This window comes from Pteropus alecto, unplaced genomic scaffold (assembly GCF_000325575.1).
Source record: "Pteropus alecto unplaced genomic scaffold, ASM32557v1 scaffold68, whole genome shotgun sequence".
Classification (NCBI taxonomy): domain Eukaryota; kingdom Metazoa; phylum Chordata; class Mammalia; order Chiroptera; family Pteropodidae; genus Pteropus; species Pteropus alecto.
Window position 1 is genome coordinate 6,887,667 of NW_006441386.1, and position 15,526 is coordinate 6,903,192.

At 34.1% G+C, this 15,526-nt stretch overlaps 1 protein-coding gene and 1 pseudogene across 1 annotated transcript in view; both read right to left on the reverse strand.

Moving 5' to 3' along the window:
* Positions 1-15,526, reverse strand: part of LOC102893923 (nuclear envelope pore membrane protein POM 121C) — a 30,951-nt gene that overhangs the window by 12,523 nt on the left and 2,902 nt on the right. The window contains exons 4-5 of the mRNA XM_006918562.3: positions 14,363-14,443; positions 12,020-12,191 (exon numbers count right to left, since the gene is read on the reverse strand). Coding sequence (XP_006918624.1) covers positions 12,020-12,191; positions 14,363-14,443 — 253 coding nt within the window. The remainder of the gene's footprint in view (positions 1-12,019; positions 12,192-14,362; positions 14,444-15,526) is intronic.
* On the reverse strand, positions 3,096-3,214 carry LOC112485319 (annotated as a pseudogene).

Sequence of the window (15,526 nt, forward strand, 5' to 3'; positions counted from 1 at the left end):
ATAAAAAAAGAGCTAACATCAGAAAGAGACCACGGAAAATTCAAATGCCAGAGTTATTGAACAAAAGTTTAGAATAACTGTTTATTATAAGAATTTAAATGACAAAATAGAGAATTTTGGCAGATAAACAGTCACTATAAAAAAGAATAAGTGAAATACAATGAAATAAAAGAATACAATGGACAGATCCTCAGTGACATAAGCAGAGTGAGAGGACCTCTTGGTTTCAACTCTTAAAGTTACAAGTTAGACAACTATAATTCAACAAAAGGTCACCTGCTCAATACACAAATAAATTCGAGAGATCCACACACTGAGACATATGAAGACAGGCATACTGAACAAGCAAGGGAGACAGACAGGATGGAGGAAGGACAGAGGTAGGAGCCACAGATGCAATCTGACATTCACCGCAGCCCCAGCTGTCTCAGTAGTGGGGAAGGAGTTGTGTAGCAACCCTTGCATGGCAGCACAGAGGGCTGGACGGGCAGAAAGAGCATTCTGGACTGAGTGGCCGGTGCTTACTGTGGCTAAACCCAGTGACAAAGGTAGAGATGCAATACAGCCATTATCAGGGAGAGAACAAAGCCACAGATGCTCATACCTGCCTCCCTGCCCTTCCTGACCCCCGTTATGGCAGCTGGGACACCTCGGAGAGTACAGAGCAGCTGACAGCCTCTGGTTACAGGAGGCAGTGCCAGGAATTCACAGGGCCGTAGCCCCACCACTTGCCACATCCCACCACTGGAGGTAATACCCTGAGACCAAGGTGACCTGGTCACAGAGGGGATGCCCACCTCCTCAGAGAACACAGAACATTTCCATAGTAAATAGAAGCAGGAAACGGAAACTCTTGTTCATATTAGGGTATTATAACAAAGGTTAAGGAGGGAAAAAGCATTAAAAAGAAGAGTAACTTCTGCAATTTGGAATTGAATGAAAGCATAAAAAGGGTTATTGTGACAACAAAAACATAAAAGAGGAAGGAAAAAATAACTGAACTTCCACAATGAATGAAGATAAGACGCAATCAAAATAAAAAAGGACTATTCTGAAACTTTGTTTACATAAACCTAATGGTAACCACAAAACAAAAATCTAGAGCTGAGACATGTAACCAGCTCTTCCTACCCCTCCCCCGCCAAAAAAAAGGAAAACAGGAAAAAATCATAGAAAACTACCAAACTAAAAAGCAGACAGAAACACAAAGGAAAAGAATCAATGGAGATACAGAATAACCAGAAAACAAAAGATAAAATGACTACAGTAAGTCCTCATACATCAATGATCACCCTACATGTAAATGAACTGAACTCACCAATCAAAAGGCACAGAGTAGTACAATGGATTAAGAAACAAGACCCAACTATGTTGCCATCAGGAAACTCATCTCATCTACGAAAACAGAGGCTTAAGCAAATGACATTCAGAGAAAAGCAGGTGTAGCCGAACTTTTAGCAGACAAAATAGATTTTGAGATTAAAAAAAGGTAACAAGAGACAAAGATGGGCATTTTATAATGATAAAGGGAATAATTTCTCAGGAAAACATAACATTTATCAATATATATGCACCTAATCTGGGAGCGTGAAAACATATAAAGCAATTAATAACAAGCCTAAAGGGAGAAGTTGACAAAAATACAATTATAGTAGTGGACCTGAATACCCCATTGACTGCAATGGATAGAATCGTACAAACGGAACGCCAATAAGGAACTATCGACCTTAAATGACACATTAGATCAAGTGGACAGAATTGATATTTACAGAGCTTACCATCCCAAAACAAAAGAATATACATTCGCTTCAAGTGCATATGGAACATTCTCAAGAACAGACCATATGTTGGGGCACAAAAGTTGTCTCAATACATTTCAGAAGACTGAAATCATACCAAGCACACTTTCAGACTACCACACTAGGAAACTGGAAATTAACTACAAGAAAGCTGGGAAAACCATAAATATGTGGAGATTAAACAACACATTACTGAACAACTATTAGGTCAAAGAAGAAATGAGACCAAAAGATATATAGAGACAAGTGAAAATGGCAATACAACATACTGAAAATTTTGGGATGCAGCAAAAACAGTAGTACCATGAGGGAAGTTTATACCATTACAGGCCTAGCTCAATAAATAAGAAAAGTCTCAAATAAACAATCTAAAACTACACCTTAAGGAAGTAGAAAAGAAAAATGAAGCCCTAAGTCAGTAAAAGCAAGGACATTATAAAAATTAGAATTAAAGAGAGAACAAAAAGACAATAGAAGTTACGATGGACACCACAGAAATACTAAAGACTATATTAAGAATATTATGAAAGGCTATACAAAATTCAACAGCCTAGAAGAAATAGACAACTTCTTAGGAATCAAAATAGAATGATCAATAGTAAGAAAGTTAAAAACAGTAATAAAAAACTTCCCAAAAAACAAAAGTGCAGGACCAGATGGCTTCACTAGTGAATTCTACCTAACATTCAAAGAAAATTTAATACCTATCCTTCTCAAACTCTTACAAAAAATTGAAGAGGCATTATTTCCTAACTCATTTTATGAGGCCAACATTACCCTGATATCAAAACCTAGCAAGGACAACACAAAAAAAGAAAATCACAGGCCAATATCTACGACGAATACAGACGCAAAAATTCTAAACAAAATACTAGCAAACTGAATACATAAACGATACACATCACAATCAAGTGGGGTTCAATATAGATACATAAAGATGGTTCAACATATGCAAATCAATGTGATATACATTAACAAAATAAAGGATAAAATTCATATGATCATGTCAATTGATGTAGCAAAAGATAAAAAAATATCAACATACAAAAATCTGTTGCATTTCTATATGCTAAGAAAGAAATATCAGAAAAAGAAATTTAAAAAAAATCCATTTGCAATTGCAACAAAAAAGATAAAATACCTAGGAGTAAACTAAAGGAAGTAAAAGACCTATACACTGAAAACTATAAGACACTGTTTTTATTTTTTTTTGTTTTTTAGGCAAGGTAACCTTTGGTTGACCTCACAGATTGCAAGGACCTTGTCAGTTTACAATCCCTTATTTTTTATTTTTTATACCTATGGCACCTCGTCTTCCTAGGTGGTCTCCCATCCAAGTACTAACCAGGCCCAACCCTGCTTAGCTTCTAAGATCAGACGGGATCTGGCTTGTTCAGGGTGGCATGGCCGTAGAAGACATTGTTGAAAGAAACTAAAGACACAAAGAAATGGAAAAAAATTCCATGCTCATGGATTAGAAAAATCAACATAGTTAATTGTTGATTACCTAAAGAAATATACAGATTTAATGGAATCCCCATCAAAATTCAAATGGCATTTTTCAAAAAAAACAGAACAAACATCAAAAGATCCCCAATAGCCAAAGCAATTCTGAGAAAAATAAAAAACAAAGCTGGAGGTATCACACTCCATGACTTCAAATTATACTACAAAGCTACAATAATTAAAATGGTATGGTACTGGCAGAAAAATAGACACACAGACCAATGGAACAGAATTGAGAGTCCAGAAATAAACCCATATGTATATACAAACGATTAATTTTTAACAAAGGAGCCAAAAACACACAATGGAGAAAGAAGGCCTCTTCAATAAATGGTGCTGGGAAAATTGGAAAGCCACATGTAATCGAATGAAACTAGATTGTCATATGACATCATACTGAAAAATTAACTCAAAATGGAGTAAAGACTTGAATATAAGACCTGAAATAATAAAATACAAAGAACACATAGGCACTAAACTTAAGAACCTTCATCTCCGAGGGGTTTTTCTGAACTTTACTCCAAATGCAAGGGAGGTGTAAGCAAAAATAAATGAATAGGACTACATCAAACTAAAAAGCTTCTGCACAGCAAAAGAAACCATTGACAAAACACAAGGGCAACCAACCGAATGAGAGAAAATATTTGCGAATGAAACCTCCAATAAGGGGCTAATATCTAAAACATATAAAGAACCCATACAACTGAACAACAACGAAAAAAACTAATCCAATTAAAAACTGGGTAGAGGATCTGAACAGACACTTTCCCCGGGAAGACAGTTAGTCAACAGATATATAAAAAGATGTTCAACTTTACCAGCTATAAGGGAAATGCAAATCAAGATACCACCTCACACTTGTTAGAATGACTATTATCAGTAAGACAAGAAATAACAAGTGTTGGAGAAGATGTGGAGAAGTGAACCCTCATACACTGCTGATGGGAATGTGAACTGGTGTAGCCTCTATGGAAAACAATATGGAGGTTCCTCAAAAAATTAAGAATAGAGCTACCATGTGACCCAGCAATCCTTCTTCTGCGAATCTACCCCAAAAATTTGAAAGCACTTTTTCATAACAATATATGTACCCCTATATTCCTTGCAGCATTATTCACAATAGAGCCAACACATGGAAACAACCTAAGTGTCCTTCAACCGATGACGGGATAGAGAAGATGTGGTACATGTATACGGTAGAATACTACTCGGCCATAAAAAAGATGAAATACTGCCATTTGTGACAACATAGGTGGATCTGAATAACATTAAGTGAAATGTGTAAGACAGAAAAGGACAAGAACCACATGGTTTCACTTATATGTGGGATATAAAACCAAAAGCAACAAACAAACAAAACCAACTAATATATGCAGACAACAGTATGGTGGTTACCAAAGGGGAATGGAAGTGGAGTAAGGCTGAAGAGGATAAAGAGAGCCAAATATATGGTGACGGAAGGAGATTATGCTATGGGTGATGAGCACACATGCAATATACAGATGTTGTATTATAAAGGGTACATCTGAAACTTATATAATATTACTAACCAATGTTAACCCAATAAATTTAATTAAGAAAAATGTAATGGGTGGCTTAAAAACAGCAGATTTCACAAAGCCAAAAGAAATTAGTAAATTAAGAAACAGAAGAACTTAAGTGTGGGAAGACAAAGCAATGTAAAACACTTGGAACACAATGAAAAGCTCTAACATCCTAGAATACCAGAAAGGTGAGAAAATAGGGCAAAACAATATCTGAATTGATAATGACTGAGAGTTTTCCAAAACTATCAAAAGATATAAAGCCACACAACAAACTCCAAGGAAAATAAATCACAATTGAGTACTTCCTAATAAAATTTCTTTTCAAGTGAAGTTGAAACTCTTAACAAAGCTAAACATGTGCAAATTTCAAAGCTGAACATAAAGCAAATTTCAAAACATTCAAAAATTGATATGAGTATATCCTGTGACCTAGCAGAATTAAATTAAAAACCAGTAACAAAAAGAGAATTCTCAACTGTTTGGAAATTCAGCCATATCTTTCTAAATAACCCATGAATCAAAGAAGAAATGGAAATTAGAAAATATTTTGAACTGAATGAAAATGAAAAATACTTCTATTTCAAAACCTGAAGGGTGCAGCTAAAATTGAGTGTACAAGAAATGAATAACTTTAAAAGCATATATTAGAAAAGAGAAAAGCTGAGGGAAAAAAACCCCAGTGATATAAGAATCCATATTAAAAAGTGAGAAAGAAATCCTAGCAAATCAAACAAGAGGATATAATATCTATAAAGGCAGAAATTAAAGAAACAGAAAAACATATGAAATTGGTTCTTTGATAATATAACCTTGGAAAAGGAATTTCCTTAATCCAATAAAGGATATCTAGAAAAAACTTGTATCAAACATCATATATTACATGAAAAGTGAAAAGAACATTCTCTGAAATTAGGAAAAACAAGATCAGGATGTTTACTATCACTTCTGTTCAACACTACTAGAGTTCTTAGTCAAGTTCAGTAAGACATAAACAATGTAAGGACTGGGGAGAAAAAAGGATCAAAACTGTTATTATTGTAGACATAATATACATACGAAAATCCTAAAGATTTTATAAACGAATATTCAGAATTAATCAAGTTTTCTGAATTAAAAAAAAAAATCTGTATTTCAATACATCAGCAACAAAAATTTTAATATACTATTTATAACAGCATCAAAAACATATACCTAGGAATAAATTTAATAAAGATATGTAAAACTACTACACAAAGACATTAAAGATGATGTAAATAAATGAAGGGTATATAAAGTTCATGTATTCAAAGATTCAATATAGTAAAAATGTCATTTCTCAGCAAAGTAATTGGTAAGTAAAGGCGTCCCATTCAACATCTCAGCAATTTTTTTTGTCGGGGTGGGGAGGTTGGAAATCGACAAGTTCATTCTAAAACAATATAGAAATGCAAAGGACCAAGATCCAAGATAATTCTGAGGAGGAATGAGAGAAATGAGAAAAGTGGACGACTTATTCTACCAGGTATCAAAACTTAAAGAGACCAGACCATAGCACAGGGTAGAAAAACAGGCACAAGAGTAGAAAAACACAACAGTGGAACAGAACAGAATCTAGAAATGGACCCACTTATATATGGACACTTAAATTATGACAAAGGTGATGCTGCAGAGCAATAGAGAAAGGATGGTCCTTTCATTAAATGTTGCCAAGTCAAATGGATATTTATATGGAAAAACACTAATTTGACTCCTAGCTCACCGCATACAGAAAAGTCAATTTCAGGAGGATTATAGATATAAATGTGAAAGGAAAAATAATAAAGCTTCTAGAAAGTAGCATAAGAGAATATCACCTTAAGCAAAAATTTCCTAAATAGTACACAAAATATACGAACCATAAGTGAAAAGACTATAAAAGATCGAAAAGGTGAACCAGAGTAGGACACTTATTTGTCCCAACACAAGTATTTCTGAACTTGTATCTAAAAAATATAAAGAACTTATATATTATATAAATAAGGGGGAAAAAATCTAATGGAAAAGAACCAAGAAACTTGAATACACACTTCATAAAAAAAGGATGGACAAATGGCCAATGAACAGTTCATATCTCTTTTTCATTAGTAACCAGGTAAACAAAATTAAAACCACAATGAAATATTACTTCACACCCACTGGAACGAGTAACTAAAGAGACAGGCAACACCAAGTATTAGTGAGGATGTGTAACTACAAAAAAAAAAAATCTCATACTGCACTGGTAGGAATATAAATTGAAACATCACTTAAAAAAACCTAGTCAACATCTACTAAAACTGAACATATACATACTTTATATATGTGCACCAAAAGACTTACACAAGAATGTTCATTACAGCATTATTATAGCTTCAAACTGGAAACCCGAACATTCAATGATAGAAGGGATAAATTAATTGTAGTATGTTCATATAATGGAACAGTAGAAAGAAATGAAAATGAAAGACCTACTACAACATACAACATGGATAAATCTTACAAGTAAAATATTGAGTGAAAGAAGCCAAACACACAAAAAAGCACATTCTATGTTTCCATTTATATAAAGTTTGAAAACAGACAAAAATATAAATAGTGCTAATATTCAGGAAAGAAAGAGAAAAAGAGTAGTGATCGGGAGTGGGTATGAGAGGGGCTTTCTGGGTGTTGAAAATGATTTACTACTTGACATGGGTGATGGTTACATGGAGCTGTACGTTTACAATATTTATTTTTCTGCATATTATACTCTTACATGACATAGAATGTTATGCAACATATAATGATGTAAAAAGATGCAAAAAAGCACATAAGCTATGATCTCATTTGTGTAAAACAGTCCAAAAATTCTGTGTATTATCTGTGTTTGTATACATAGTAGGGATGTTAATAACAGGCATGGAGATGGGATGGAGACTGGGATAGCCAGGACAGGGGCATTTTATTCTATTTAAAAATTTTTGAAACCAGGAAAGATAATACTTGTAGCATGTTACAAATTCCAACAAATACACAGTAAAAAGTTTCCCAATAAGTTATCGATTTCTAATATATCTTGTCAGAATTATTCTATGCACATTAAAAGATGAAAGAAACCAGCAGCGCAAATTATAGAGGACACTGCACAGAGTTCTGCACCTTGTTTTTATATATATATATTTTCACATCATTCAGGTCAATGCCTAGTAAGATGCCTTATTCTTTTTAATAGTTACACAGTATTTAATTGTGGTATATTCATATAACGGAACATATTAGAAATACTGTAAGTTAGTTATTCAACCTGTCCCCTGAAAAGGTACATATACATTGTTTCCAAGCTTCTGGTATTAAAATAATGCTGAAATCAACATCCTTGTATATATCTTTGAGTAAGATTAATTCCTCAAAGTAAACCGGCTGGATCAAAGGACATGTGCATTTCTAATGCTGGTAACTACCACCACACTGTGCCTTAGAGAACTGTACCAAATGACAACCACCAATGTGTGAGAACTTTGTTTTCACAAATACTTCTCTATAGTTTCTATTTTACATTTAAACCTTTAGTTCATTTGGAATATAGTTCTCTAATATATGAAAAGCTGCTCAAACTTACTCATAAGAGACGCTAAATACTATCTGTCAAACTGGTAAAAAACTTAATCTGTTGAGACTGTGGAGAAATGGTCACTGTCATACAAAGCTGATGATAATGTTAAATGGTACATACTCTAAAGAAGGGAAATGAAAAAAATCTAGCAAAATTACACACACATTTAACCCTGGACCTGGGAATCTATCTTCTAGGAATCTATCTCAGAAGTATAATTGCAAAAGTATAACTTATGAATTAAAAATATTATTTGCAGCACTACCTGTAAAAGCAGAAGACTGAAAGAATTCAATGTTTATCAATAGAGGACAAGAGTAATTATGCAGTTGTAAAAAAAAAAAAAATGAATTTCTATATACTACTCTGGATTGACCTCTAGTGTACAGTAAGTGAAAATAAGCAAGGCTCAAATTTATATGTATTACTAACCTCAATGTCAGAAAGTGGGGGTTTACAGATTTGCATATAGTTTTAAAAAAAAACAATGGCAGGATAATCAAAAAGAAACAAAAATGGAGAGAAAGGGAATAATGTAGATTGGAAAGAGGGAAACTTCTCTGAGTGTATCTTGTTTTATCATATGTTTTTTGGAACAATTTAAGTATTGTACATAATTAAAAACAAACTTTATAAAAGAAAACTATATAACATAAAAACACAGAAACCCTAAAACATGAAAACATAACAAAGGAACCTTACAACAATTGATTCTTGAACAGCATTATAGTTTCAACTGTGCATATATATGTATATATATTTTTTTCAATAAATACAGGTACAGTTGGCCCTTTGTTATCTGTGGGTTTGGCATCCATGGATTCAACCAACCATGAATTGAAGGTAGTATAATTTCCATAGAGAATATGTGGATGTGGTGGGCTAACTAAAGTTACGTGGGATTTTCGACACTAGGGGGTTCTACATCCCTACCCCGTGTTGTTCAAGAGTCAACTGTTTATATCAAAGTTGGTGGTGTAACCAACTGAGAATAATTAATTCACATTACTTCAAAACACATATTTTGATTTTATGTCCCCAGTATCCATAGAGGAATATACACTAATGACAACATGAATCACAAATAATTCTTAAGCTGATTTCATAAGTCTTAATGTTAATAATGACATTGTTATTTTGAAATTGTGTGTACTAGGATGAATCAATAAGTAATTATGAAGCAACTTTTATGTAAAAATATATAGCCAAAAAAATTATGTAAAAATTCCTGTAATCCTAAATCTGAATTTGAAATAGTAAAATAAACTAATGATTTAGAGTCCTTTCTCAAAAGAATATGTCTATCTTAACTCTCCTAGAATCCAGATTATAGTATCTAAATGTCGTTTCTGCCTGAAAAAAACCAAGGCTACTTAAAAAATAGCCAACTTCAATTTGGATTGGAAATGTACAAGATGGAATAGTTTCTGAACAAAAAACAATGAAACTATTATCAAAAGACAACTGGAGTCAAAACAAAAAGATACAAGAGCAAATGTGAAAGGGCTTCCACTGGTCAAAGTTGGAAATTTTGTGCATCAAAAAGAATAACTAGAATGCATTGAGGGTCATAAAATGCTTATTAAAATTCAGAATTTCTTAAATATAATCAACAGCAGCAAAAACCTCATTCGTCACCTTTGGAATTAGCAATGGCATCAATGTCTTCTTACACATTGTCATTCCTATAGTTAGGGCATATTTTGACAAAGAATTTCAGTTAATAAATGTAGAGGAAAAGACAGAATATCATCATTTTGCAACCTAATAAAACAATGGACCTAGGCAAAGATAAATGGCTACTAAAACCTTCAGATGAAAAACTCATGAAAACAGACAGTAACAGAGAACATCTGAACCCAGTGATCAATATTAACAACACAAAAGGGAGACAATCGGACATCGTGTGCTCCTGAAGTGATGCTACAGGAAGTACAAAGCACTACCTATTCAATATTCTGCCAAAATAATTAAACTTTAATCTAATCCAGACTCAGGATCTAACCACCTATTTACAGGGAAAATAGGACAGAGTACATGTTAAAATGACACCAGGACAATGTGAACTAAATCCAGAATGTGGAAAATTCTACAGAACATAATAATCCAGTTTTTTCAAAAGCACAGAAAAAATAGTAGCATTCTAGAGTAAAAGCCTAACAGACATATGAACCAAATGCAATGAATTGATTTTTCACCCCAGATACAAAGTAACTGTAATGAAGACAGTTTGGGGTAGTAAGGGCAATTTGAACATGGAGTGATATTAACTAATATTAAATAATTATTCTTGTTTAAGAGGAATAACAGTATTGTGATTTATTAATGTTAAAAGCATAAAAACGCACTGAAGTACTTCTATAGGTGAAATAACGTTTGATATTTACTTTAAAACACAAAAGCAAAACCGAAAAGTATGGGGGTATTGATGGAACAGGACTGACAAATGCTTTTAACTACTGAAGCTACATGGAAGCTCATTTTTGCATTTCCTTTCCTTGCATGTACATTTGAAATCTGACATAATAAAAAGATTTTTTAAATTGGGATAATAGGTATACTTAATAGGCCTGTTGTGATAATTAAATGAGGAAATGTACGTAAAGTGCCTAGCACAGAATAAGTGCTCAACGTAAAGATTTTATTATCTTCTTTGCATTCCCACAACTGCTCTGACTTAGACCTCCCTCTTAGATTTATATTACTATAAGAACCTTCTGGATTGATTAACATATCTCAAGAATTTTCTCCCCTCAAAAATCTTCCTCCACACGCTTTATTTTTTTTTTATAGTACTATGTAACTGGGCACCCACTTACTGACAGGCACTAATGGGTACTTTCCCAACCTTACCTTCACTCTCTACAACAATCCTTCAAAGATGAGAAAGAGTTAAGTGATTTACCTGCCCAAGGCCATATAGCTTACTAAGTGTCAGAGCTAAATCTGAATCAAGTCTGGTAGCAAAGCTGGCTCTAGGTCAGCCATCTCCAACCTTTTTGGCACCAGGGACTGGTGCTCCTATGAGAATCTAATGCCTAATGATCTGAGGTGGAGGCGAGGCGGTGATGCTAGCACTGGGGAGCAGCTGCAAATACAGATGAAGCTTCCCTTGCTCACTGTGCAGCTCATTTTCTAACAGGCTATGGACCAGTACCATTGAGGGCTGGGGGTTGGGGACCCCTGCCCTAAGCTATATGATGTCCTCTTTCTAAAAAAGAATTATTTTTTAAGACTTTCACTTATTTTTAAGACTTTCACTAAATTCACAATGCCTATAATTTTATGACCCAATGTAATCCAGACTCAATCTACCTTCTCAATCCAACTAATACCATTTATTGAATTATTCATCCTTTGTCCATTTATCTGTAATTATGGCTCTGTCTTGTATCAGATATAAGCTGATTTACCTTCTGGGCTTTCTATTCTGTCTCATTGGTCTACAGTTATCATTCAAGGGATTTGTATCTTCTGATAGAGGTAATCCCAATATCTGACAGAAAGTGGTTAGTAAACACTGGCTAATCAATTAATTAATGCTAGGAACCCATTCTACCTATGCCATAAGAACGTACCTGAGAGAAACCTCGAGAAGAACTGTAAGAACTGGTAATGGCATTGCGGCTGGAGCTAGGAATGCCACCTGTGTATGTGCTCGTCATGGAGCTCATAGAAGAGGTGCGGGATCTCTTATTCAAGTGGTCATCTGAACTCTGGGAATTGAGACCTCTTTTCAGAGACCCAGGTCTAATAAAAGAGAAAAAAACAGTTAGATGTGCTATTGAAGTCAACATTCTTTTAAGGCTTCATCCATGGTCTCAAAAGCTTTCTCAAATAAACGTAACAGAAAGGACAATGCTCTTAATTTTACTGTTAACAATTTAGCTAAATACACCTGACAAAATCAAGAAGGGGAAAGCCAAATTTTTAAAATACCTTTTAAATTTTTCAATTAAAGTTGGCGTACAATATTACGTTAGTTTCAGGTATACGTGGTGATTAGACATTTATAAATCTTACAAAGTGACTACCTTGATAAACACAGTACCCATCTGACACTATACAATTATATTGTTGACTATACCCTTTATGCTATACTTTACATCCTATCCCCATGACTATTTTGTAACTATCAATTTGTACTTAATCCCTTTTCATTTTTACCCACTCTCCCCTCATATGGCAACCATCAGAATGTTCTATCTATGAGTTTGTTTCTGCTTTGTTCTTTAGATTCCACAAGTGAAATTACACAGCATTTGTCTCTCTCTGACTGACTTACTCCACTCAGCATAATACCCTCTAGGTCCATCCATGTTGTTGCAGATGGCAAGATTTCATTCTTTTTTGTGGCTGAGTAATATTCCATTGTATATATGTACCACTTCTTCTTTATCCACTCATCTACTGATGGACACACAGGTTGCTTCTATATCACGGCTATTGTAAATAGTGCTGCAATGAACATATAGTCACGTATCCCTTTGAAGTAGTGTTTGGGTCTTATCCAGATAAATACCCAGAAATGTGAATACTGGGTCCTTCTTTGTCTCTTGTTATAGCCTTTATTTTAAATAAAAGTCTATTTTGCCTGGTATAAGTAATGGGAAAGTCCAATATTTTGAAAATTGAATGTATGATTCAACTTATATCATATTATAGAAAATGCACACTAATTTACAGTGACAGAAAGCAGATTAGTGAATGCCTGGACATAGGGGCAAGATTAGAGGGAGATATTACTAAGGGGCAGAGGAAAATTTTTGGAGGTGATGGTTATCGTCATTATTTTGACTGTGGTGATGGTTTCACAGGTGTATATGTGTAAAAACTTATCAAATTGTACACTTCAGACAGTTTACATGTCAGTTAACCCTCAATAAAGCTGTTAAAAAAAATCAGTTAAGAGGAACCATTTTTCCTAAGCTTCCAAATAAAACAAATTCCCTATATATCTTTCCTGGAGAATAGTTGTCCAACCTGTTGCAATGTGGACAACTCACTCTCTCCTTGGAGTGAAATACCTGGACCAGTTTATTTTTATATTGGACGAAAACACATTTTCTCTAACTTTCACTTATGGATCCTATTTGGAGCTGTATTGAGCAAGTTGTTTTTCTTTCTTCACGTGATAGTCCTTCGGTTTTTTGGAGACCATTACCTTTCCCTCCCTCCTTTCTTTATTCCTCTTGAGATTTCTCTTCTCTAGGCTAGTATTTATATATTTATAAAACTCACTCAGCCACTACCACCACCACCACCACCCCTTAAACATCTTAGCTGCTTCACTCATAACGAATTTCAGTTTATGTATATCCTCTCTTATAGTGTAATGCACCAAACACAACACGCCATGGACAATCTGAACAGAACTAAGGAAAGCAGGAATACCACTAAACCACCTCATTCTAGTCTTTGTTTTTCTGTCAGCACAGACTAGGAGTACATTAGCTTTTTTGGCAGACAAATTATACTGCTCCCTCAAATCAAGCATATAAGTTACCCCAAGTCTTTTAGCATATATTTCTGAGCCAATTTACCTCCCATCCTTTTCTTCCTCAAACATGTTTTAATTCAAATGTAGAAATTTAACACTTACCTTAAATTTCACGTTGTTGCATTTTACCCATTGCATAAACCTTAACATCCTTCTGTTTACATACATGGTTATTAAATATATTTACATACCCTCTTAGCCTTAATATATTTTACCCATATTAATAAAAATTATTAAAAGGAATTAGATAAAAGAGAGTTATTGTGGTAAGTTACTCAAAATGTTCCTCTCAGATTTCAAATGTTTGAACCTGAACAAATAAAGCTATGTAAAAAGCAAAGAGGAAAGTCTATAGAACAGAAACTCTGACAATACTCTTTTTCTAAATAGTGTATATCTCAACCAGCTATATTTCACTTACTTAGGCACAAAAGAAGCAGGGAATCCATTGGCCACCAGGGGCTCAAAGGCTGAATGTCCACTCCCACTGCTATCATGGCGCCTGTGATAAATCAAAAAACTCTCAATTAAATGAAATGACTTTTTTTCTTAAAATGTATTCTCATATTCCTAGAACTATATACTATTTCTATGGAACACAGGTTCTACGTTGGACAAGAAAAAGGTTGCTTCAAACCCCAAAGATTCCAAAAGAAAAAATTATTCTAAGATTGTCCTGGCAATAAGGAAAATATGAAAATATGGATCTTCGAATATCATTTTGTTCAGTGTTGTTTCATTATAACATTAATGAGATGCCATAGGACCTTAACTCCTGTTTATATCAATTAGCTTATCAGAAACTTAGTTTCATTTTATGTCATTGCAGTTTCCAAGAACCTACAGAAGAGGTTAAGTTAAGGTTTATTCTACTTTAAGACTTTTCAAATGATTCAGTATTAATTATTACAGTCACAAATTTAACACCCTACCATCCACACACTAAAACCAAAAAAATAATTTAGGGACCAATCCATACATCCCACAGTGATCTAGTGGTTTATATGGCAGGTCTGTTAGGAAAAACTCTACACATCTCACATGTAAGAAGGGCCTATGTGTGATTATTAATCACTGCTTATTCCAATTATTGTTAAAATACAGAATCTTCAGTTATAGGCTCACTAGGGTCAAGTAAACATTACCTCTGGAGAACATGAAAAACCTATCTGGACCATAAGAATAGTTCTCTCTCACTTCCACACTCCCGGCTTCCTACCACTCCTACTTAACTAGCTGATGTTAGCTCAAACTGCTCCCTTGTAAATCATGTCTCTAGTAATTATTACGTGATTCTCCTGTTACATAAATATACTCACACTGATTAATATTTTCCCACTTAATTTTGTTATCTACAGTATGAAAGATGGCCAACCGTGAAACTGTGGGATATGAACAATCTGCTCTAAGCAATTGGGACGATTATATTTTTCAAATGTGGGGTTCACTGTCTCCTCATAGAGTGCTTCCTTGACTACCTTATATAAAGAAGTCTCCTTCTCAATACCCTCTGTTATAACACCCTGTTTATGTCTTTATATGCTTACAATCTATAATCTATAATTACCTTGTTTAGTTATCCCCT